This window comes from Oreochromis niloticus, linkage group LG1 (assembly GCF_001858045.2).
Source record: "Oreochromis niloticus isolate F11D_XX linkage group LG1, O_niloticus_UMD_NMBU, whole genome shotgun sequence".
NCBI lineage: Eukaryota > Metazoa > Chordata > Actinopteri > Cichliformes > Cichlidae > Oreochromis > Oreochromis niloticus.
In genome coordinates, this window is record NC_031965.2 from 16937283 (window position 1) to 16964279 (window position 26997).

At 39.4% G+C, this 26997-nt stretch overlaps 1 protein-coding gene across 3 annotated transcripts in view; it reads right to left on the minus strand.

The window, feature by feature from the left end:
• gpc6a (glypican 6a) overlaps window positions 1-24803 on the minus strand; it is a 135948-nt gene extending 111145 nt beyond the window's left edge. Inside the window, exon 1 of one of the 3 annotated variants that reach the window (XM_019357548.2) lies at window positions 24170-24803. In XM_019357548.2, the coding sequence (XP_019213093.1) occupies window positions 24170-24329 (160 nt within the window). In that variant the 5' untranslated portion in view covers window positions 24330-24803. The remainder of the gene's footprint in view (window positions 1-24169) is intronic. The other 2 variants (XM_025905662.1, XM_003445765.5) reach the window with 2 other exon arrangements.
• Window positions 24804-26997: the final 2194 nt, after the last annotated feature.

The following is a 26997-nucleotide window of genomic DNA, read 5'->3' on the forward strand; positions in this document are numbered from 1 at the left end:
ATGGATAATGAAACAAGAAGATGCAATATGTACGTGCTGGCACTCTCAAATGTGCTTAATCCTTAATCAGTCCTTAGAGAGGCACCAAGCTACAGTAATGAGGTGCACCATCAACAGTTCAACACAAACTCGTTTCTCCAGAGTAATGCACAAGGCTCCGAGCCACAGCATCCAAACTCTCTACAACACAAAATAAGCTGAAATGCACCACTCACTTTCTATTAGGCGATTCCTTAAGGCTTTTTTGTTTCTTTACTAAACAGCAATGTCCTATTTTTAACAAAGTACCAGCTGCAGATAACGTCCACTACATTGGAATTCAATCAAGCGTATGCATATGGATATACCTGATTGAATCTACAGGCTGGCGACCTGTCCAGGGCGTACTCTGCCTCTCGTCCAATGACAACTGGGACAGGTTCACAAGGGAAATGGATGGATGGAAAGTTAATTAGTACAAATACATTAAGCTGTAAATTTTACAGTAACTTGCTGAAAGCTGGATGCCAGTAACCAACTGTAAAAAAGGATCTACAGGAACTTTAATTTACAGCAAATAAAGCTGCTGTAATTTCATTTACAGTAAAAGTAAACACTTTTAACAGTAAGTTGCTACTATCCAGCTGCCAGTAAGTGAGTGTATTTTTTATATACGGTATTTTCTTACAATATTTACATTTAAATTGCTATAGTTTTTATTTATTTATTTATTTTTAGCTCAAACAATAAAAATGTAGCTTCATTTAAAATGTACATCTCTACCAGAGAAAACATCAGAGTTTGAGATGACATACTGATACAGTTCCAGTGAAGTAAATATTTTCTACACATAAAGCTGTGGTATTTTTGGCTTTTCAGCCAAGACTCATGTCTTTTAGCTTGGGTTGCATTTAAGCTCTCACTGACAGAAGCACAGGGTTTTTAAAGTATCAGTGTAGTTCAACATTGTCAGTCATATTGTTTAAACAGGGACATTATTAAACTGAGGGGTTAAGGAATTATGAAGATGGTATCAGATTGCTGGCTAATGTCCCAAAAACTGAAGCCATACACCATATTTGGCACCTTTAATTACACAGGCATGAAACACTACTCTAGGATGACTTAGGCACAGAAATATAAACTTTTATTGTCATAAATGATGGATAAGCTGAGGAAAATTGCATTTTCTCCACACTGTTATGTGAAGCTCTGTGACTCTGAAGTAAGTCAAATTCAATTTGAAGTTTCCGTTGATGCAATAAATGAATTTTACTTGTCGATGCAGGTAGAATACTACTCTTGGCCACTAAAGCGTTTAAAAAAGAAAAGAAAAGAAAAGAAAAGAAAAAAATCAATAACAGACAAAGCTGTCCTTAAGTGTGAATGACAGCTGAAAGGAATCCATGGTGCTTTTAGCTTTCATAGGCTGTGCACCACTCTATTCATCTCTCAGTCTTGTTTTGGTATAAACACATAATTTGACATATCCAACTACTTTCCTGTTTTGAAAACTGTTGTCGTAAACCAACATAAAATAGAAGTTTGTGAGAAGCAGGCACGGGCGTGAGCTGCATGTTTATGATGCTGCTACTTTGAGTTTATCTCACATGTTTTCCCTTCTCTCTTTTTCCACCTGTGTATTGTCTCCTTGCTTTCCACAATACAGACACAAAGATAAACAGCAGAATATATAAAGCAGTAAAGCCAAAACGTTTGGCAACAACATCAAAAACCCGCTTCAATACTTTTATGCATAAAACTTTGCTGCACATTTTCCTAATGTTTGAGTGTGTGTGTGTGTGTGTGTGTGTGTGTGTGTGTGTGTGTGTGTGTGTGTGTGCGTGCGTGTGTGTGCTCTTTTCCAAAAGAAAAAAAAGCAAACATAAAAGCCTACCTTAGTGAACTTTGGAGGTAATTGTCCCCAAATCTAGATGGGATTTTGGCTCACTAGACCATATCTGTCCTGTTCTAGCTGGTTGCTTTGGACCCGAGATGGAATTTGAAACCATGCTGTCAATATGCTGCACGCTTGCGAGATCACACTTGTGCACAGTCTCTGTCAGGGAGAGTTAAACTTGTAAGACTCAATACCAGCAGTGCCAACAAAAATGAAGACATGGGGGTGGACACAACAAAAAGACAGGGATGGCAAAAAGCACAAAGGTCCTTCTTATAAAAGTACATTTACTAGGTGAATAACAGGAACTAATGTGCCTACTTAGCTGGCAACAGCTCACTGACACCCACTTTCCACCTTTCTCAACGCTGTAAGATACTGTATGGCTTTACAGCGCTTATATAAATTAGTCTGGTCATTTGTTGCTGAACATTTAAATGAATATTTAAAAAAAATAAAGAGCACTTCCTGCGCTGTGACATTTATAAAAAAGGAACATTATGTTTATCTAACATAGCTAATCTGTTTAATTCAAAATCTCATTTGGAGAGATAATAAAAAAATCACAGTCAATTTAAAATGAATATAGCCCTGTTGTTTTTGTTTTCTCACATAAATAGTGTTACAGATTTTTACAAAGAGCTGCATGAAAGTGGAGCATGAAGGGGGTGGGGAGGGTGACACATAATTTCACTGCAGGTGAAGAGGGGCAAGCGGAAAAGTCGGGAACAATCCCAGCGCATATCCGTAGCATCTGTTAAAGTGGCCTGCCAAATCAGTAATGGCGCCACACCTTTTGCTGCTGCTGAAACTTTTGGACATTTATTAAAAAGACATTAGAGTCTCCGCATTTTACAAATTCTCGATAAAATGTATTTAAAATGCAGCACTTTGTCTGTAATGCCTGTTTTCTGTCTGTAGCAACCACTTTGTGATCTTGAGTAATGTCACAGTTAAATTGTTAAACATTTGCCTGAGGAGTACTATTTGATGCAGAGCATGTTTCAAAGGTGAAATAGCCGATATTATCAAAATAAAAAATAATAAATAGAAAAAATATAATCCTGTGATTTATTTCTATCATGATCATTCAGCTTAGTTTTGAAGTTGGACAGAATATTTCAGGATAATTAAATAGAATAACACTTTTTCTGGTTTTTCTCACCACTCGCTACAAGTCGCATTCACTTTTTCCACATATATAGTCATACTGCACATTAGCATTTTATTTGCCTTGCATACATATCGATAGCCAGTTAGCTCAATCGCTCATTATGCTAACACGCATGTCTTTGGACAATAGGTGGAAGTGGCTAGTGTCACAGTCTAATACTGAGTGTCACAGAGAACATCCAGACTCTATACAGAAAGGCCCCAGCCAACCATTAGATGTGAATCATTAGATTTGCAGTGAGACAACAGTGCTAACCACTTTACCACAAAGCCCTCAGCATAAATATTAAAGATTATACAGCATAAACAAACAAATGCATTTCAGCAAACGGTTGGAATTTTTGTTCTTTTCAAGATTTTATTGTACATTTATATTGATTCAAACATCACTTATCCGTCTCCTGGATTACCACTTATTGTGTTTGATATTGGCTTGAATAAAACATAGCTGTCAACTCCTAATCTATTTCTGACATCCTAATAGGCAAAGGGAAAAATGAGTGTATAGTTTGACTTTGACGAAGTGAGCAGCAGAGAATTGCATACTGTATAGAAGCCTGTGGTGACAACGCTGACAGAAGTGCTAATACGATGGTGTCATATCAGATTTTTCATACACAGAGAAGTCTGCTCCCATGCAAATGTAAAACAACAAAGTTAGCTTTAGGTCTGGCACATGCACTGACCAGCCTGATTCATTATACTCCTAACATGATCAAAACCATGGATGAGCACACACAGGCGTACACGCACACACTCGACATGATGCATTTAATCACAGATGACTTGGGAGCAAACAGTTATGTAATCACTGAAAAAAAAGGAAGATAAAAGCTGTCACTCGTATGTTCAACCCAGTCCAGTTTGCTAATGTACCGCTCTGTCCTCGAGCGCAGATGTCAGAAGGCGCCGCAGCACATCTTTCAGAACGAGCTGATTAGAGATTTAAATGTATGTAATTACAGAAAGCAAGATAATTAAGGACAAACGGTAATCTTCTTTGGGGATTTTACAGTGAAATGTTCTGGCGTTAACTCAAATGTTTCTTAATCAGTAAGAAGTAAGGCAAAAGAAATATTGCTTTGCTTGCAAATGCAATCAAACACTCATTGTTTCGTTCAGTTTCTTTGATGTGCAGATGTGTTTGGTTGCTCTCCATCACTATCTTCACGATGTCCAAAACATGACTGAGGCGTAGCGTTATAATTAGGTGAAACTGCTGACTAGATTCAGACAACGGACAGATGGCCCCGTTCGATGCCCGTTTAACATGCAGTCAGCCACGCAGACGCGTTCACAGAATTCAAAGTTCCCTGAACCCATTATAAATGTTACTTTAAGATGATTTTTAAATGATATCTATCTTTAACCAACCACACAGACTAACTGCTAACTAGGAATATGTAGGTCAGTGGGAAGAAGTAGATGAGATGACCTGGAGGCATGATCAGGCACAGATTAAGAACTAACTTCATATGGCATGCTTTATTTCAGCGACCATGTATATGGCCTCGGTTCCCTTTGGCTTCATATCCCTTGATGTTAAAGAAGCATGTACTCAGAGTGCTTGAGGTTTCACATGCAGGCGAGGCATATGCTGCAATCGTGCCTAATGGGCAAGCAAAAAGGATGGCACATTTCTTATCCTTTCTAACAGTGGTTCATTAAAATTGGCAGCAGAGCCTACAGTTTGTTAGGCAGCCGTGTGATGTTAAAAACGCAACAACTGGAGCACATTCCCTGGTGACATGCAACAGATCTGAGTTTAGAAGTGTCTCAGATGCACTAAAGCAGAGGACTGCCACTGCGGTTTAGATTTACAAGACTAGGTAACCATTTCTCACAACAAATACAAAGATTTGTCTTCACACATACAAGTGTTTTCTTGACTAGAGGGATCAAATTATTGACAGCAACACCAGTTTATTGAAGTTTTCCACACATCCCACTTTATAATGACAGCTTTTTTCTTTTTGCAAATACCGCCGACATTTTCTGTTGTAATAAATTAGTTATAAAGTAGTTTTTGGATGTCAAGGAAAAAAAGAGATGTGCTGTATAAATTGAAAAGTTTATATTTTTTGCCACATGTGTGAAGACGAGTGCTAAATTATTCATAATTATAAGCAGCGGTATCAGCTGGAGGTAAAATGACATGCGTAGCTGATACAAATTCCAGTTTGAACCAGGTTTGCATATTTTAAAGGATGACATGTAATCACACCAAATTCAACAAGTAGCCACGGCTTCTTTGGCAGTCACAGCTGTCTACTGAAAAGCTTGGCTGGTTTGAGAACACCCCAGCGAATAGCTGTTTACTTACGTTGGATTTTTCAGATTAAGGCTTGAACCCTAATACATACCTGGTATTATTGTATGCATTTGTATAGGTCCCCCTTTCCCACACTAACAGTATGAAGATTTAAACAAGAATAGTGGTTCTCTAATGTGAAATTTTGATTTCATAAAAGTGTTTTTAGAGTAGAGGAGTGCAGACTTCTCTAAAAAGTTGACTGCTTCAAGTTTTGCCAAAGAAAAATCGTGGCTATGATGTGGCAGGGGGCATGCAGGCATGTTTACAAAACTTGGGCTGTAATGCTGAAATATTTTTCTCCTTTTTCTTCATAGACAGAAAGTAAACACAGGCAACAAATATCAAGGCCAGTGGGGAAAACTGAAAAGAAATGTTTGGCTCAATGCAAAGCAATGGTGTAGAGTAGATAGTGGACAGAGGCACACATGGGCATGCAACCCTCACTGGTGTTTGCTCGGTAACCGATCTGCTTGGTCTTCCGGTGCGTGAGTTTGTATATTGTGTTGTTGTGCTACAAGGTGGGGGACCTCAATAGTCATAGCGTGCCGAGATGAATTCCGATTAGTCTCAGTCACTTTGCCAACTCATGATAAGCCTTCAAAGGAAAACCTGAGGATAAAGCATCAAAGCTGAAGTTAAGGAGGTCCTGAGGCATCCACTTCAACATAGTAGATCCCATTATGCAAAGAATCTGATGCAACAATGAAAACGAAACATCGCTATACTATTCTTCTTTTCCACAGTTTGAGCTGGCCTATTGGGCTGTTTTTTTCTCAGCTTCTCCCCTCTGACCTCTACAGTCTGGATTTAAGAGCACAAACAGGTTCAGTACATGAGTCTGTGTGTTTTTTCCTCAGAGCCTGTGTTCCCAACATCTCCAGTATGCACTGTCGGTTTAATTGTGTCAAGTTGGAGATGTTAGTCGAAAGCACAGCACATTTAAACAGCTCAAACATAAGGCAGTGGAATTAGTTTTACATAATTACATATCATGATTATATTTACCATAATAAAATTTTCACCAATTTAAATCCAGTACCATCAGTGTAGCTCACGTCAATGGCAGATCCATAAATGTCCATCATTAAGGTGATGCTGTATACACGTTTCACGTGTAGTAATTTTAAAATGCTAAAGAGATTTAGCTTATCTCTAAAGCTTCAAACAAACATCAAGGGAAACGCAAAATCTCAAGAATATTTCAGGGCAGCTGTGGGAAAAGTGTGGGTTCTACGCCCACTGAGAGTCTAATGCCAGATTAACTCTCAAAAGGATTCATTAGTCTACCTGGCCAAAGGGCAAACTGCATATGGGTGGTGCCATCTGATACATCTTTTGACCACTCTTGCCAGCATTTATAAAGTGAGGAGGTTCTTGCCAGAGCTCCATGCCAAACAAGCCAACAGATCATCAAGTCGAGAGAGAGAGCGAGCATGCAAGCGAGAGCAAGAGAGAGAGAGAGCAGTATTCATTCATGCTGAAAATTCATAAAAAGATGTAGTGAGGCAGTAAGTGAAATTAATGGCTGCTCCATTGTAGCACGAATGGGTGAAATGTACTCTAAATTAATTTGCCAGAAAACAGTTTACTAGAAAGAGTCTAGGTCCGCTCTGTACAGGAGATACTATCCAACTCGTACCTAGACTGAAATCTGGATTTGTTTGCAGCAGGTTCCAGCGTATCTTCGACCGCTGCCAGTTACTGCGGTTTTCACGCCACAGCAGAGCCACGCTCGATAACTAGGAAGCACCATCTTGAATGAATCACATTTATTATCATTGATCTACCACCAGATTCCAGCTCCACTCTCATTGAGGCTGCCTCCAGAATATTGGCTCTTCTCTGCTCTTATATCCCAGCTGCCATAAAGTACCAATGTGCACAGAGACTCGCTGACTATGAATGAGAGCGCAGGCCTACAGAAACAGGTCCACGCTCTTGACATTTTAATTCACTAACTGAGGTTACTCTGCCTCCATCTCATATGTCATCCATAGCGCAATTTGATTTTAGCGTTGTTTCTTTGCTTTTAGCGCAGATGCCATTCATAATCCACCGCTCGCTTTACTATACAGCTTTACATACTAACAGGTATATTGTTATCCAGTACACACACAGGGCAAAAAGCATTCAGTCAAACCCCAGGAAGCCATTCAACACAGTGGAAATAAAAATATATCAAAATGATCTATCTATTTTAATATCTGTGGATGAAGAATTACTGCACAAAAGCGCAGCCGTTCACTTTTTTACATACTGAACTACTGGCACATTTGTGTCATGGATGTCGTATTTAAGTTTCTACTTCTTTACCGTGCTGCTACTTTAAAAAAAATGACTAAAATGATATGATTGCTTTGAATAGTTTAATTTTGCTTTGGATTGTGTAGGGTTAGATAAATGATTTTAGAATTTATGACATTTTTACATAGCATCCTTACTTTTCCAATCCTAACTCTAACTTTAGGTAATAAGAATAAGTAACTTTTGTTTTTATTTAAACTCAAATTTATTCAAGTCTAGTCGTTTAATTTAAAATAACCTGAAACTATATATCCTTTATCTACCTAACATACATATCCTCACATACAGTGCAGGTATTATTCCATTACCGTACATTTCTCTATATTACTGAACAATCAAAAGTGTGATTAGAGACTCTTTTGTCTGCTCTTCCTGAAAAGGCCTGTAAATGTTAATGTTATGTATTGAACAACCAGACTCCCTTCAAAGTAAAGGTTATTGAAGCTGCAAAGAAAATGCACACTTATATTTATGACAAATCCAGGCACACTGACATGTCTGTGAATTTCAGTCCCTGCCACTGGTTATACTGCTGGTTATTGTCTTTCCACTTCTCTCTCTCTCTCTCTCTCCTCTATTTATACTAAATGGCACAGGCCAGGTTCAGCACACTGGGCAGTAATAGCTAAAAGACTGCTTGAGCATGTGAAAGGTTGACACCTCTATCTTTGAGATCTATTGACTCCGGTACAGCTAAGGTCCCCTCTCACATCTGAGCCCTGACTATACTTTCTTTATTCAGGCTGTGGCACATTTTAAAGGCCCTTTATTCATCTGACATGACCTACATTCGAGGGCAAAATGAAGCTCAATCCAACTTGCAAACAGAATTAAAGGTCGTTGAATGATGGAAGACTTTGTGAATCCTCTGTAATGTTCATAACGAGAAAAAAATAGCTTTGAGCAAACTAACGTACTGTTGTGGGATTAATACTCCAGATAAAATGTTAACTTTTAAAATAAGCATAATGAATGACTGCAATCAAAGGCATTCTGGATGTAATGGGACCGGCTTTTTCCCTATACCGATCTAAGAAACATTTAAAATGCAAAGTAAAAGTGGGTTACCAACTGTCTGATGATACACTGGGTCCGGCTCAGTTTCTGCAATACACTACTCTACATCATATTTTTCATTACCTTCAGCCATTTTTCAGTTGAAACACTTCAGAAATTCAGAAATTAAAGACACTGAAACACATTGTGCAGTTTGAAGCCTCTCAAAAGTGACATTTTCAAATGACTGGATATAACTGAACCTTTGGCCCTTAACAGACTTCCACACTGAAGCGTCCCTCAAGAAATTTATTCTGTGTTCAAATCTATTGTATGGGTCACAAAACAGGTACACTGCAAAATATTGGAAGGCTTTATCTTGGAACTGTCAACAGTTACTCATATGCTGATATTGAACAGCATATTTTAACAAAAATATTGCTGTCAATCGAAATTGATTTTCCCACTAAGCTGACAGACTGTGGTCAATGTTTCCTTATTCCTACCACTATTCTCTATCACATGACTTTAGTTTCCTGGATAGTACTGGCAAAATTCAAATGGTGCTACAGATTTCTACATTCATACTAGGGAAAAGGCATGGCATGAACAAAATTATTGCGATCATGTGCAATGATCTCGTTGCCTCTGAAATTGCTGCTTTGAAGATGGGGACCAGGTGTGTGACCAATCGCAGTCAGTTGCTGTCTTGACTTTAATTTTGTGTTAAGACAGCAATAAAATGGCAATAAGATGGTGATGATTGGGGAATTCCATGCAATTCGGGCATTAACTGTGATAAATCAGGAAACATTGCAAATCTGTTGCTATCTACACATACAGAAAGTACTTATACTCAGAATCCAGCCAGAACATCGGGTTTGTGGAGACATTTCTCCACAAGTAGTGATGTAGTTGCTGCAAGATGATGGTTTAACTGCAAAATGACATACAGTAGGCACCAGGCAGTATATAGTATAATAGTATAAACTGAGTCAAAAGGTGTAGAACCGAAATAAAATCACTTAACAACCAGTTGAGTCGAGTCCCCTACTGCAAAGAGACACATCGTAGACAAGTTAACTCACTGATGCAAACTAACTCAGACTGATTGCAATGTGTCAGCAGTCTGTCTATGTTTATGAATTAGCAATTATTTGCTAGCCTTCACTAATCTGTGTCTGCAGCCAGTACAAGTTGGACTGCAATCCTTTGGATACAGGTTGCCTGCCACTTGGTGATCTGTGCAAATGCCTTGTGATCATAAAGCGGTCACTCAACGTTTGGGTGATTGGTTGGTCACCTCGAGTGTTTGCAGTCAGTCACTGCTACTTACACTGAAAATGAAACTGTGTATGTAGTAAACTTCAAATAATTAATGAATTTAACAGCTAATCTAATAACAAATTGAATTCCCAACTACTGGGATAGTTATTTGTTGTTTTTCCAGTTTTCTTTCTTTGTACTATTCCATAAATAAAACAGTCTTTCTTTTGTCAGTGGTATGTGTTATTATCATTATTAATATTATTATTATTATTATTATCTAAGCTTTTATTGTTAAAAGGTTTAAAAATTATTTTCAAAAAAGAGTCAGGGAAATTAATTTCTCAATTAATCAATAATTAAGATATCAGCTGCAGCCACGGGATTCATCAGTTTAGTCTTGGCATTAGCAGAAAGGATTCTATATCCTGCAAGTACATCTTTACTTAGAAAATGAACTTAAGCATAAACAGTTTCTTTTCTGTGGCCTGTTAAACCTGGAAAGATGATCGATGGTTATTTTTTTGGTAGGATGGAATAACACATCAAACAATGCACACTTAAGAGCTTTTGCGAGCATGTTTGCACATTCTTTTTATGGTGTTATTACTTGTCAACAGAAATCCACAAACTGGAAGTAAACCCAATTACTGAGTTAACTCACATCTGTCTGCATGTTGAAGTGGGAAAAATGCATCAAGCATGATTGATCTTACTGCTGCTCTGCCATCTGGATCTCCTCTCCATCACCCAAATCACCCACTTTCAACTTTTTTCCACAGGGGCTTGAGACCCAAATTGAATATGTCCAAACAAGATGACACAGATAATTCCCACAATTGCTCCAACCATATGTTACCACACTTGGAGACTACTGAAAGATTTTTTAACTTTCAGATAACTTACAAAAGTTGGAAAACCGACTGTGTTACAGTAATGTATAGATACATATATGCTTCACAGCAAAATGTCATCATTTCATGATGCCTTTGCCAATCTTTTACCAGCTCTGCCCTTCATTTATCCCCAGCCTGTGTGCTTGATACAACAGCAGAATGTGTGCTACTAAAAAACACTTTGAGTATGAAAATACAAAAGACAATATGCAGATTGTTTTGCTGTGATTATCTCTGCTTCCATTAATGTAAACTGACAGCATAGCAGATAGGCAATAAAAACAGACGAGGTAATTACATCTACAGTCTGTTCAGTACATCTATAATCAAATATGTACTTTTACTGTATGCCCACACAATACAGGTGTTTTGTTTGGGTTAAAATCCCAAAGGACACTTTTTTTCTTCTCTTATTTTTTTCTCCAAAACTCTTTTGCTGAAACAATGATACGTGCTGGAGGCATTTCCATTTCACACAATAAAATATCAGTACTAGCCAGTTCTTGTACCTGAAAAAACATTTTAGTTAAATGAGAAGCTATTGCAGATTTGGAAATATGAAAAAAAGCTATATCACAAATTGTAGGAAATTGACATGAACCTTAGATAGCAATTTTTGTGGGAAAAAGACAAGCAATTTAGCAGCAATGGCAAGAACAAAGTAAAACTCTCAACTCTCTCTGTTTCTTGCAAGAGTGTCCATATATACATGCAACAATTTGCTTATATATAAAAGCGTTGCCTACTGGTAATTACTGTAAATACCTTCTTCTACAAATTCAATTTATGTACTAACACATTCTTCTAATTAAGTGTAAATGAGGGAAATAATAACTGTACTATGTTTAAAATCAATAAGAAGGTGAGCGTGATTTGGCTCTTGTTAGGTCACGCTTCGACTCTCTATCAACATTTTATCTCCACCAAGTCTGCAGCCTCTCTCCAACCATAAACCAATGTTCTTAAACATGCGCTGATAGAACCATAAATCAGTTTAATAATGCCCTAGTTACTAGGAGTTGTTATCAATGTCATGGTGGGCAACTTCAAATACTCTTGCCCAACACAATTTATTCCTTAACATTTACAAGGAGTACTCGCTGAGCTCTTAGCATTCCACCCACCTAGCACCTTCATCTACACCTTTTAACTCCATTTCTTATGCATTATTGCTTAAATTAGCATTTGCATTGCATTGGAGTTCTTCGGCTACAAACCTAGTATCTGGAACCAGTGTGCATTAGAGGACCTCTCTAATAAATGTCAAAGATATCCCATCATATAAGTCAAGCACTTTTGTGCATATTATGGCTACTAGTTTCAGTCATGCATTCAGTTTAATAAAGTGGGACTGCAGTATATTGTATAGCTACATGCCTCAGGCATAGGTACTGTCTGTGACCAATTTTCCAAACAAAATTTACACCAGTCTGTGGTGAACACTGTGTAAGGAAATAAGAACACAAGAAGCTATGGATTTCCAAATCACAGCTTTGAGATGAGGTGCTGCAGGATTGTGTGTCTGTGAATTTGAAATTGCTTATTTTTTAATTTCAGCTAATGCTCAGATAAATGGTCATCATGTCAGCTTTCTTCTGGAGGACACGAGTTAGATGAGAGCAAACTCACAAGGCACATGAAAGCTTGCAGAGGGTTGACAACTCATTCTGGAGTGAAGTACAATAATGCCGGTGTCGTAAAGATTTATTTCAGAACATGAGTATAGCTGCCTGGTCAAGGCTGATGCTTTGTTCACTGTAAACCCAGGTTATAAAAATTTGGTAAATCACTTTGGATATATCATAGGGAGAAATGGAGGAAGTGGGTATTGTCAAGAAAGTAAGCAACAACCATGCATCCACTTCAGGGGTTGTGGTGAGGCAGGACAAGAGGCAGGTCTTCCACGGGGCTAACACAAAAAGAAAGACAACCATTCCCACTCACAGTCATAGTTGGGGCCAATGTAGAAACACCAAATAACCTAACGTGCATGCCTTTGGACTGTAGGAAGAAGACAGAGTATGTAGAGGGAACCCACACATGCAGAGGGAGGACTGCACACGCAAAGGCCCCAGCTGGCTGGGGGATTTAAACTCAGTTCGCACTCGGTGTGAGGTGATGCTGCTAACCACCATCGTGCCGCCCACTATTTGTAGCTTTGCTCCTGGACTATTTTTATCTGTAAATTTAAATATATTGCATACTGAGGTTGTACTGGCAATATAAGTAGTTCTTCTGGAAACTAGCTGCACTTTTGACTCCGATATCAACAGAAGCTGTCAGCTTTTCTCTTCTAATTACTTTATTAAATATTATCAGAGTAACTCATCCATATAAACTGATGCAAGTGCAAATTTAAACAGTATTGTAAACTGACTTCAATTAATGAATTAAATTAATTTACTGGACCTGCCTTCGAGTCATTTTCGAGTGTATATGTTCTTCTTCAATCAATTTCTTCACAGGGAATAACCAACAATCCTAAAATAAACCACTTAAAGATATATCTCACTCGTATCTTGAGGACATTTGGCGGAAACTTTGTACAGCTGTATTTATTTCCCAATGTTTTAGTGCATTTTATCACACTGGTTTAATAGTAAAGGCTGGAAGGGAAGAGGAAGAGGCATACAGTGAGGTTAAAGCCTTGTACTCATTCTCTGGATTCATCATGCTAACTGGTGCATGACTCAGTCCTAAACACAACAGCTGGTGGTCTGAAGAGCCCGCGGTAGAGCCCCGGGGTGTGAGTTGACCAGCCCACTCATTTACCGGCAGCTTACACAGGGGACACAAAACAGCAGGGTTCTGGGAGCAAGAGATGAGCCTGGCATCGTTTCAAATTCTAGCACCCTGCAGCTGCCAAAGAACAAAGATGAGCCAAGTAGCATCACAATGGCACCTGTTTCATCTTACGGGTAAAGAAATTAAGGAGTTCAGCAGATTTAAACACTGGACATCGGCTGATGGGTCCTAATAAGCCTTTCTGAAATGCCTCCTTTCCAACAGCACTTGAATTAGCAGAGCTGAAACTATTAATGCAGATGGTACTAATAATCAAGCCTCATCAACCTTCTTTGACTGACAAACATTAAGACTACATAAGCTTGTCACATTTGTCATCGCTGGGCTCCCTGAAGCTACACCACGTGGCGCCACTCAAGTCAGCGGCGTGAGTCTAGCCAGCCTAGATGACTTTTCTTGCAAGACTTGTAGCTGTATATTTGCAACAGCTATGAGGATAGGTGATTTAAATGATCTGTTAGCTCACCCCCGCTGTACTTCTTTAGTTCCAGATGAGATCCGATGTCTTTAGCAAGTTGCAACTTGTACATCGAACATGCCTCATTACAACCTAATTTTATGGAAAAAAAAGAAGAAAATGCAATATACAGAGCCATGATACGTGCAGGATGATGGCTCCAGAGCTATTATAACACACTCATCAAACTGCACATGCTTTTTCAGGCAAGCAGAATCATTTTAATTAATATCTAAATGCAACGCCTCTTTGGAAATCTTCTCTCTCTTGCTATGTTGTCGGCAGTTTAATGTGTAGATTTTTAGCATTTTACCAGAAGTGTATAATAAAATTCGGGGGCAGTTTAATTGCGGCTCTCATATATTTCTGTGTGAAAGGAATACGGCCGAGAAATTATGTAACACGGGGTGAAAGAAGACGGAGCAGACCTCTGACACAAAAACAGTGTCATTATATCCCCCAAGGCATTTCACTGCAAAGCCTATTATTTAATGTTATAATTAAAGCCCACAAATGTGACTGGGAGGGTTAAGATCTGCCCTCTCCATATTTGCATTAATATAAAAATAATAACGACCTCCAATTAGTCTCTCCACCTCAAAGCTGCAAACGAGATCACACTAAACTAGGTCGTGAACTCGTGTAATCAGTATAAATTTCCTAATTTATAACTGGAACAGCATGTCTTATGCTGACTAACAACTGCTGCTATTTGAAAATACACTTTACAGCAGATTGTCAAGAGTGTTGCAAGGTTGGCACTGTGATATTCTCTTGTCTTGTTGCTTTGTGAGGCAACATCTATTCACTAGAGAGGCGCAGGCTTGCAGTTTCACATCTTTTGTTAAGAGCGCCTAAACCAAAAAATGACAGTTTTTGAAACAGCACACTGACACTGATATGAGGACTGCTTAGATGAACAAATGCAAATGATATTTACCTAATTTATTTATTTATTAATGTATTTATTTTCTTGTATGGTTTGAGAATGAGAGAAGTGGGAGCAGCACACGACTTCACACAGGAAGCTGACTGTGAACACAAAGCCTTTATTTTTTTGCCACCTAATTCTCCCAAACTGAAACTGACTCTAGGAAAAGACAACACACAGTATCGGGACCAAAAACATTTCAATCCAGTCACCAGGCATGTCCAATCAACACTGTATAACAGAAATAAAACAGGCACCTTTACTTGGGGTAGTATACAGTGAATCACTCATTGCTTTGAAGCTGAAAGTCAGCTGTTTGCTGACATTCCAGGCTCTCTGCCTAAAGGTCTGACGTATTTACCACAGACAGTAAAAAACATGGGCGTAGCATCCAGATCAGAAAAATTAAGCCAATCCAGCAGATCCTTAAGCATGCACTCTATCTGCCACCAGATGGACAGTGGACTCGTAGTAAAAATCTACAAACATGCTGAAAAAGCATTAAGGAATGGGCTAATGCAGCAGTCCCCAACCTTTTTTGTGCCATGGACCGGTTTATGTCCAACAATACTTTCACGGACCTGCCTTTAAGGTGTCGCAGATAAATAAAACAAAATAAAACCAGTACCGGTACCAAAAAAAAGAAGATTTATTCATAACACACAGGAAAAGACCCAGGGAAACCGAGTTAATAATAACAACGATTAAAAAAAATAATGCTAAAAACCCTGAAAATCATCAATTTCCCACCCGAGCCTCAACTCTCGCGGCCCTGTACCAAACGACTCACGGACCGATACTGGCCCGTGGCCCGGGGGTTGGGGACCGCTGGGCTAATGCACAATAAATAAAGAGAATTTAAGACTAATTTCAAGACATTTTTTTTTACTTGACCTGACATAATGATGTGTTTCTTGTTTTTCAATGCTTGTTTTTTTAATTTTACTTTGTTAGAAAAAAGAAAGCGAGAGCGATTAAATAATTATTGTATTGAAATATTTATTTTTCATAATTAATTCGTTCTCCTGTGGCTTTCTTTGTTGTGAAAAACGTTTAGATGTTGGAGCATCTGCCCTATTGATTTTGATACAACAGCCCCCTGTGGTTTCACTCCAGTTAAGCCACCACTGAGGCCTTTGAGGGGTAGACAGCGTCTATGTATCTTTAACACAACAAGCGTGTCATTGTCAGCTGTGTGATGCCTGTGACTCCATCGCTGTCTGCATTTGTTGACAGCATCTGAAGTTTCCATGACAATTTTGCTACACAATGTTTATTTGTACTTAATGCTTGTTTACTTCCAAGTCTCCGAGGGGTGGCTTTTTTTTAACAAATCACCTCAGCCATGTGTACATGTCTGTGTCTGAAAAACACAAATAAAGAGTCCCCAGTGTGAAATGTATTTGCATCCTTGACACCTCGATGTGATATACCCACGTGGCTTTCCCAGAGCACCGTGTGGCTCTCATCTCACTAAGCCCTATCATTGGTGTCAGGCTTGGGACTTCTATTCAGAGACTTCCCTCCAGAGGCAAAGGGCTCTGTGGGTAAAAAGAAAGACCATGGCAATAAAAACAACAGAATGCACTGGTTCTCTAATGTACATAATAAATAATTGTAGGAAAGCCACAAACTCTTGCTTGGCCACAGGCTAGAATAGAAGTGATTAGTGTTGGCCGTGCAGTAAACAATGTGTTTGATATGGCTTTAGGTCAAACCCGAAACATTAGTTGGGTAGCAGCCATATAATCATGTATAAACACATCTTATTTCCAAACTTATTTTTCCTGCAGCCCCCTCACCTACTAACAGAGGAATCTTAGAGGGTGACAATTTCCACAGTGGAATAATGCCACGTGTGACGTTGTGTGAGAATTTAGTTTAGAGAATACTTTTCAACAGTGCAAAATGCACACAAATACCACAAAACATCACTAATCCTTCAACTTCAAACTTCCTTCTTGTATCCCAGAGCCAGTTTCACTATCATTTCAACACGTGGTTACTCGATAATGCTCTCCATTACAAGGAAAGCTTTATTTCATTAATCATCAATTAATGCTCATTTTCTTTTGTCTCTGCTCCAAACGTTCAATCACACCCCACACTGCTTATTTTCTAGTTCCTCTCAAGGCTTGAGAGGGTAGAGATTCTTAATCCCCCCCTCCATTACTGATTTAGGCCAGCAGTTGATTGAAAACTGGAAAAAGCGCTATAGCAGGCTCCTACGCTACCCGGAGGCTTTTCACACTACTCAGGAAAAAAAGCCATACATGGTACAGAGGAAGGTTCCAGAAAGCTTGCAGACCTTGTGCATTTCAGGGATGAATGCCTGCAGAGGGCTGACAGATTCTTCAGGTCAGGACAACTGTCAGACATTCTTTCACCATATCTGAACAGCACCACAGGAGGATTCACAATCAAACTCATTTAGCTCTTCCATGCACACAATCTGTCTCACCAAATGAAGAACAAAGCATGTTTTGTCATTTTCTACTACAATAGAGATGCAAAGCGAAAGAAACACCCAGATAGTGAGGCTAAACTGCTGCAAATACACACACAGGCAGATGCACGTCCACACGCGCACAGCCTAATCTCCCTCACATCTAATTAACTGTTCTCTCTGAAGATGTATACAGGCTGGCAAGAGACTTATTTCCAATTTGGCAGAGCCAAGAGTATCTTAATGGGCTTTGGAAAAAAATTGCCCCTCAGAATTTTTATATGGATATTTGCTGGGCAAGGGCTTTTACAGCAGTATTCCCACACTTTCAGCAGAGGTCTGATGTGTTTCCATTACTTAGTGATTAGGCATGCAGACACACACAAAAAACAAATAAATACATAAAAAAATGAAAAATAAGAAAGAAAGAAAGAAAGAAAGAAAGAAAGAAAGAAAGAAAGAAAGAAAGAGCTTTGGGTGCTCAAATCGACCGTGTGTTTCAATCCAGGTACGCTTTTACTCCACTGGAAGTGAGTTTGGGATCATTGTTATGCTGATAGATGAAGCTGTTTCCAATCACACTATCCAGGTGGTATTGCAAGGTAGATCAAAATCTGATGGTATTTTTCTGCATTCATAATTCCATCAATTTTGACAAGATCTCCAACACCACTGGCTGAACTGCAGCTCCAAACCATAACAGAGCCTCCACCGTGTCTTCCAGATGACACACGGCACAGACCCTCACTGTTGCACCTCTCTCCTGACCTCCTCTGTGAATATTGTTGAAAATCTGAACCAAAGATTTCAAATTTGGATGCAGACCTGTCACCCCTGATTTTCGGTCCAGTTCTTGTGTCATTTGGCACACCTCAGCCTTGTCTCCTTGTTTCTCTACCTTAAGAACAGCTTCTTGACAGCCAAAAATCCACTAAAACCATTTCTGATGAGGCTTCAGTGAACAGCAGATGGATCAACCGAAGGGTCAGATGCATCTCTCAGGTCCTGTGTCAGGTCTTCGCTGGATTTTTTCCTGTTTCTTAAAGACATGACCTTCAAATACTGTGCATCTGTTGTAGATAGTTTTTAGGCCTGCCATTTCGTCTTTCCTCCACTTCAGTGTCTCCAAGTTTCCTCAGTTTTCTATGGACACGCTGCACATCATGCTGAAATATGTATGATATTATAATAATCGCTCTTCGGGAATAACCAATACAATTTTTAATAGTGCGTTATCTTTGGCATTTTTCTTAGATTCAACTAAAGAAAGGGAGATAATGTGGATAAAGATAGGATTTAAAACTGGAACTGCTGTGATGTGTCATGCCCCTTGAGTAAGATGCGTTATGCTTTAATAATACATAGCATTAAATGGCTTAATAAACAAACACAAAAATTCCTGTGAAAATGATGAAATGATGAGGTACAAGGACTGAAATAAAAGAGCAGCATGTCCAAAGAAGAGCTTTGAAAGACCTCCACAAAGCCTGTAGAATTACTCATCAAGACCACTTTAAAATTACAAGAAAGTCTGGCTCCTTGGAAAAATAAAAATAAATAAGACGTGGGCTTAAACTTTTGCACGATATCTCTCTCCAAACGCACGCACATGCACACACACACACATGCATATATACATAAATAAAGAGTGAAAGAGCCAAAGACACTTTAGTACTGACAATAATATTAATAACTGTGCTATATACTTAAGCTTCACAAGCGTCCTAACATTCATTCAAGTACAAAAAGCACGGTTATCTGATATCTGGGTTGTGTTTATAGGAATTTGGCATCTACAACAGCCGAGCACAGATCACAGCGATAAACAGACTTGGAGCATCAGGAACTCACACGAGGGAAGACGAAGCTGTATTGTGTAACAGCTAATAACTGTTCTGTTCAGACAAATCAAATAATATTCTTTAAATTTGCTATGGATGAACCCCAAAGGTAATTGTTATTCTTGAAAAGGGAAACATAAGACTCTGCACAGCACTAACAGGAACTGCAGCACATCGAGCGATTTTGTTTGAAAGCCATAGCAAAGACTCGAATCCACCCATGAGAATCCCAACTGCTCTGTGTAAGTAGATGTTGATATTAACAGCAAAGCCTCAGAGAAAGAGCTCCATGGCAGGGCCTTACTGAAGCATTCACAAGCAGATGTGCTTTTGAACAAAGGGCTGACAATCAAGCAGTAATGTGTGTGATGCTATAAAGGCTGACACATGAGCACAGGGGTGATCCTCACAGGCTAGCTGTACTGCTGGCTGACTGCTGTATAACACACCAAGCACTGGATGGCATATCAATAGCATGGACACTACAGTAGAGGAATCACAAGTTCAACCTGGTGGAGTTTAATGAAGTTGTCCAAGAGCCTGTTTTAGACATTTTTCAGATTCACCTCAGATCCAACCGTGTATTTCACTACCTCCACTCTGTCCTACCCACCTGCTCTTTGCAAAGAGTCTTGGCACTCTTCCAAGAGACCTCTTACTGTATGAAAGCTAAAGCTGGTGGGATTTTTTTCTTACTGCCATCTACATCTCACTGCTCCCGTACTGTAAACCAACCAGAGCACTTAAGAATCCTTAAGCAAAACAATATCAGTCTTCAAACACCAAAGTGGCCGACCTCCACCTAAATGAGTTCATTCTGTCAATTTACCCAATGTTTGCCTTAGTGCCAAACAGATATTAAATTGCACACACATACACACACACACACACACATATATATGTATATACTGTATATATATACACACATATGGCACCACTTGTGTATTTCTTTTGCTAAATATTCCAAAGTCAAGTGTTATTGGTATTATAACAAAGAGGAAGTGATTGAGAACAAACAGCAACTCAGCCACAAAGTGGTTTGCAACGTATAATCGCAGAGCAGTCGGGCGCCGGTTTAGCTCCCTGGGATGAGCAGGCAACCATACGCTGTATGGCTGAGAGCGGCCAGCCCGGGTTTGAATCCGACCCGTGGCCCTTTGCCTGTACGTCTCCCCCCCTCTCTCTCTCTCCCTCCGCTTTCCTGTCACTCTTCACTGCATCTATATAATAAAGGCTGAAAAAAGCCAAATAAAAAAATTACAGAGAAGGAGCACACTAAGGAGCACAGTGTGCAGAGGTCACCAACTTCTTGCAGAGTCAGTCACTACAGACATCTAAAACTCACGTAGCCTTCAGATTATGTCAAGAACAGTGCGTAGAGAGCTTTGTGGAATGGGTTTCCAAGCAGCTGCATCCAAGCCTGACATCACCAAGCACAATGCGTCATTACAGTGGTGCCACTGGACTCAAGAGCAGTGGAGAAGTGTTCTCTGGAGTTATGAATTAGACTTCTACTTCTGGTGATCCGGTGGACAAGTTTGTCTGACTGCACTGTGCCAAGTGTAAGGTTTGGTGGAGGGGAGGGGGTAATGGTGTGGGGTTGTTTTTCAGGAGTTGGGCTTGGCAATTTGGTACCAGTTAAAGAAACCAAGACATTTTGGACAATTTCATGCGCACAACTCTGTAGGAAGAGCTTGGGGATGGGCCCTTCCTGTTCCAACACCAGCACACAAAGTAACATCCATGGACTGAGAGTTTGGTGTTAAAGAACTTGTCTGGCCTACACAGAGTCCTGACTCAAACTCGATAGAACACTTTTGGGAGGGATTAGTGAATTTGACTGTGAGTCAGCATCTCGTCCAACATTAGTGTCTCACAAATGCATTTCTGAAGAAACAGTCAAAAATTCCTGTGAACGCTCCTAAACCTCATGGAAAACCTTCTCAGAAGAGTTGAAGCTGTTACAGCTGCAAAGGGTGGGCCGACATATCATATTAAACCTTATCCGTTAAAAATTGGATGTCACTGAAGTTCATATGTGTGTGAAGGCAGACGAGTGAATACTTTTGGTAATATATATATATATATGTATATACATATGTATATATATATTACATCTGTTCACAGTTCAGTAAATGTGACTGTCCAAAAAGCAGCAGGATAGTTTCCACCAAATGTGTTGATTTTATATAAAAGTTAAAATTCTTAACCATTATTACCGGAAGCCCTTGTGTCATTAAAAAATGTAAAAGTTAGTTATAAAATACATGGCAAGTAGAAAAGCAGTTTTTTCAACTGGTTACAGATCTTGATTTTTAAAAATGATGTATCAGCCAGCTGTAATCCATGGAACATTAATTTGAGGTCTCTCTGTTGCACTGAAGGTTTACCGGGTTCTTTACTTTCTGGATAAGTTTTATGACCCCGGAGCCCATGAGACTCATTCAGACTCTTTCTTTACTGTAGGTAACACTGTGTGGGTGGAAGAGAGCTTCCACTCAGAATTCAATCAACAAACACAAATAAATAACCAACAGAAAGGTCTGTTTTTTCAATCTTTGTTCCTTTTCATTTCATTATGATTAATTGCTTTAGCTTTATTTTAATTAGTATTAAAGTGTAGATTCAATAATTATCACCCTGTTATATTTCATAACAGACAAACATGTGGGTTTGTCACCTCTGAAATAATGCAGCTCAGCTTGTCAGTGGCAGAAAGCTGTCAAAATAATTAGCTTATGCAAATGGGAGCTTAGAACCTGAGGAAGCCACCTCTGCAGAAATAATAAACCTGTGTGTTTTGTATCTAGAGGCATAGCAGTAGCATGACATAGCAAATGATGGAGGGATGAGCACTAACGCTGCTCATGCTGCTTACCACACGTTTGTATTGGCATAGCTAATTAAGCATAATTGAGTGCTTTCTACTATCCCTTCTCCTGAGGCCCATATCTACCCTCTGTTGTATTTATGCAAAGGTTATTTGGAGACAAAAAAAATCCAATTACACGTAGAGTATTGGCTTTGCAAAAAATGCAATAAGAACTTGGTCACAGGCCCTCAAAACATCTTGCTCTATAATAAAACCAACAGTCTTTGACTTTAACATGTGGTCGAATGCCAAGCAACCAAAAAAAAAAAAAAAGCAGCTGCACAAATTCTGTGTCAGATCACATTAAAATATTCCAGTGTGACTGAATGAATAATCCAAATATCTAACAAAATTTGCAAACTAAACTTTGAACATGAACTTAAGCTTTGAACCGCAGTTCACTTGAGCATCCTTGCAATGCCAAAGTATTTTAGTGCTATTTTACTTTTTTGCACACCCTAGTTTAATCACAAACCATCAGAAAAGGAAAGACAAGGACATCAGAAATCACCGTGCACCCCTGGACTCATTTAGTTCTAACTATGAAATACGATAAATTCCTAATACACGTTCACACATCCATGATACAGACGCTGGCTAAGACTTAAACACACATTCAGTCATTAACAAAGCCATCATATTCCCCATCATGCCAAAACCATGTTAAGACCATATAAGAGGGCTCTGTGATCATTACGAGATGACACTGCCAATTACCGATACAGCATTTCCGTTTTGTCTGTAAGAGGCAATAGAGGGATTAACTTCAGGACTCTCTGCCTCTCCTCTTCCCTCTCATGAAGCAGGCTATGTTTACTGACTAATCTCTTTTCTTGCTTTAACCATAAATGTGATTACCACTACACAAGAGATAATAAAACCCCATATCTTAGCAGTACCAAAGAGCATGAATTAAAACCTAAGCTGTAGCCTTGAGGAATATCTAAACCAAATACAATCCACAGCATAAGAACTATTTCATGTTGGGTGCATACAGCCCCCTACTGGCAAACACTACTCACTATTTAGCCAAATCCAACACAACAAGCTCCATGATCATCTTCTGTTGAATATGAGCAACAGGTATGCAGACACTTTCCAAAGGTATGTTCTTGTGTCACTGTTCCAAAGTCAGTCTTTTACTTGCTCCGATTTACAGACATGAGTTAATCTCAAGTGTGTGTTTCAGCAGATTACACATGATGCACTCACATATGAGTCTCACTGTTACTTTGATTCTTGCTGTCATTTCTGCCAACTCTTTACGGAGACGAGAACCTGCTTTTAATTGTCAATGAAGTTAAGTTTTTGTGCAGTAACCAAATATTTAAATTGGTTCATAAAATACAAAACACACACACACACCTACACACACACACACACACACACACACACACGCACGCACGCACGCACACACACACACACACACACACACACACATATAGGCGATTAAACTACACGTTGAGATTTTTACATAAAGAGCAACATGACTAATGCTTTTACGCATGCGGCTCACTCCTGGAGTCTGTTTGATTGTGGAGAAGAAATGAAAGGCAGCTCAATGTGATTCACCACTGAGCAAGTTGGAAATGGAGAGGATCATGCGACCTTCAAAGAGCAAAAAAACAAAAAACAAAAAGAGAGAGAGAGAGAGGATATATAGACGATTCAGTCTCAATGGCATTCACTGGACACTTTTCAAATACCGACGAATAAGTTCAGATAAAAGCTTGGACAAACTCGACCTCATGGAATATATTAGGAGAAAAGGCTGATACTTTTCATGAAACCGCGGAGGACTCTACATGAATCCGTTATTAAAAGCGGGGGTGAAATGCAGCATGTTAGTGACGGGACATAATAAATGGTTAAAGGTCTGAGGGAGATCACAGAGATTATTGTAAAATTGTTTGATTTAAGGGGGAGAAACGAGACGTGACACGTGGTGAAGGGGGCCAAACGCCTCGTTGATTTGTCAGTTTCGCCTACCTGATATTTCCTGATGAGGTACATTGACGAGGCTGAATCCTTTAGCGTTATAAGCTTGTCTAACCTCGCTACAGCTCCGCGCTTTGCTTTCACCACCGGATGACAGGGACAGCACCGACAGAGTACATAAGGCGACTTGCAGTCTCCACATCGCATACATCAGTGAAATCCTTGATAATGTTTCACAGAGAAATAAGAGATCCGATAGAATAAGAGAAATCCCCAAAAAACAAAGCCTGATTGAATGATTTCTCCAGTCTGCGCGATCAGATTTTCATTTTTTAAAATAGAGAAAGGGAGAGAGACTCCTCACTTTAGATGCTGGTGCTTCCACCTCATTTTCCCCTCGAAAAGAAAAGAAATAGCCAACGAGTCAGATCGGTCCCAGTCTGAACAAAATCCTCGTGAAGAAGCTACCTGGTGCTCAGTGTGCCAACAACTTCTCCAGCGCACGCACACACCGCTGCCCCGTGTTTATGTCAGTGTGAGGAAAGCGAAATGCAACGGAGACGCACGCTGCACAGCGAGCAGAGCGCACAGGGCAGGGCAAAACATGGAGTGGAGTGGCTGCGACTTCAGCAGCTCACATCCAGGGGCGCGTACTGTCCTCTGCCATTTATGCATCCTCGGTAACGCACACTATCGCACATTAGAGTGGAGACACATGTTGGAGGCGCGGGGAGTGTGGGCGGAGTACAACGACACACTGGCCACACAATTGAGGTTATTTCCTTTTAATGTCATCAATCTGATGTTGGTGCACGAAATAGAAGAACCCTCTGTGACCATTCCGCGTCTTTTAATGAATCTAATCGATGGGAGTAATAAGGGGGAAGGCTAGAAAACTCATCCAAAAGATAAGGCACAATATGATCTTAGCAGCTATGAACATTTGTAACGCACCAAATCCTGTTTGGAGCACCTCAGCGGACTGCGCGTTAACTTACTGTAATTTCCTGGACACATAACCCCAACACGACCTTTGGTTAATCGTATACCAAGTATTCATGAAATGCAGTGTTTCAGGCAACAAAACAAATACTAGTGCACACAAACAGCCACAACATTTATCAAATATATAATCACGCATTTTATCTCTAACCTTTTTTTTCCCTTAGTTTAAGGTGAAGCTCTCATTAAGTCAGGACTGTTTGTCTGTCTTATATTCATGAAGATGATTTGACCCAATTTAAATGCACTACCCACAAATGGCAACACTGAGCTGACTTATCACGCTATAGCATCAAAGTGATTTCCAACATCTTTTAACAATGAGGTAACTTTGTTAGACGAGGAGGGAAAAGTTTTACAGTTATAATGAAGAAAATCTGCGAGGAAAAGTATCTCGTTATATTGTGAAATATTTCCTCTTGAGAGTAAAAAACAAAAAAAAAAGTGGAGTGAATCTCATAATATTCAGTATAAACACTCCCTCGGTGTGTTTTTGTGTTTCGGGAGCTGCTTGCTTGTTAAAATCAGCTTTAAAATACACCACATAAGTGCAATTAGACATAATTCAGGGCTGTGAAATGTAAAGGAGAAAACCAAGTAAGCAGGGTTGCACTAGACCAGAGAAAGCATAAAAATTTGAGGGAATGATTGCGTCTTAATTCGTTTGGGGCTAATGCAACATGAAATTATGCATTTACTAAGCAACGTCATCATTTCAGACTGTGAATACTAAGGGATGCTCTCTGCGATGTTTGAGTATCGCTTCAGGATGTACAGAAAGACCCATCTGCCCCAGTGAAAAGTCTATCTCATTTTTAATATTAGATTATTAGGATCTTTGTGCCCTGAAGCAACAGGGCAACCCAGTATCTTTCAGTAACAGGCAGTCACATTTTTTCTTGCAAATACAAAATGCATGGTCTTAAAAATACTTCAGACTTCAGTTCTAGTTAGGACTGATCATTTAAAACTATTAGTCTGACTTGAAGATAAATATTCAGTTGCGGATGTATTTCTCAGCTCATTTGAATTCAGCTCCCTTTATCCACACCTTTGCTCTGAATCGTTGCACTTCCCTTGAAGTTACATAACACAATAATCCTGAGTAATAAACATCCTGTAAGTAAACAAGATTTATTGAATTTTTGTTGATACTGGAATGAAGGTGTGTCAGATTAGCCTGCAGGCCAGTGGAATTGCTGTGCACTCAGCTAATGCTGGTAATGATTAAATACTGAGCAGGTCAGATTTGGATGTTAGTCAGGCACTTTGATATTTTACAGAATAACACGATTCCACATTAGCTACTGCAGAAATGATTAAATGTGCAAATTTGAAGGGAAAAACTGAACTAGGGTGAACTTTGACCTTAGTCTGCAGAGGTCAGCCAAGGAATCACAGTAAAATAAGGAGCAATTTCTGTCTAAAAGTCTTTTAACTGAAGCAAATACTGAGTAAAATCTGTACAGTCGTACATGACTGAACATCCAGATGTTTTTAACAGCTGACGGACCTCCTCCTAGGTGGGTGTATGGCATCATGCTCTTAATCTCTATGCATTGGTCAAAATACCCAGCAGGCTCATTGGCAGATAGAGGGGAATGGGTCTAAATGAGAGCTAGCTATTAGCTAATCTCTGTTACCTAAAATAGTAGATGATTACAGTATCTATAGGTGTAACATCCACAGGCATAACAGCCCTGTGAGAGCTGTTGTCTCTCTCTCACACACACACACACACACACGCACACACACACACACACACACACACACACACACACAGAAACACTGCAAAAATAATATAGCATCATTCCAGCTTTTGATCAGCACTATGGACAGCAACTACAGTCAGAGGTTGGGGTATTGATGCATTTATC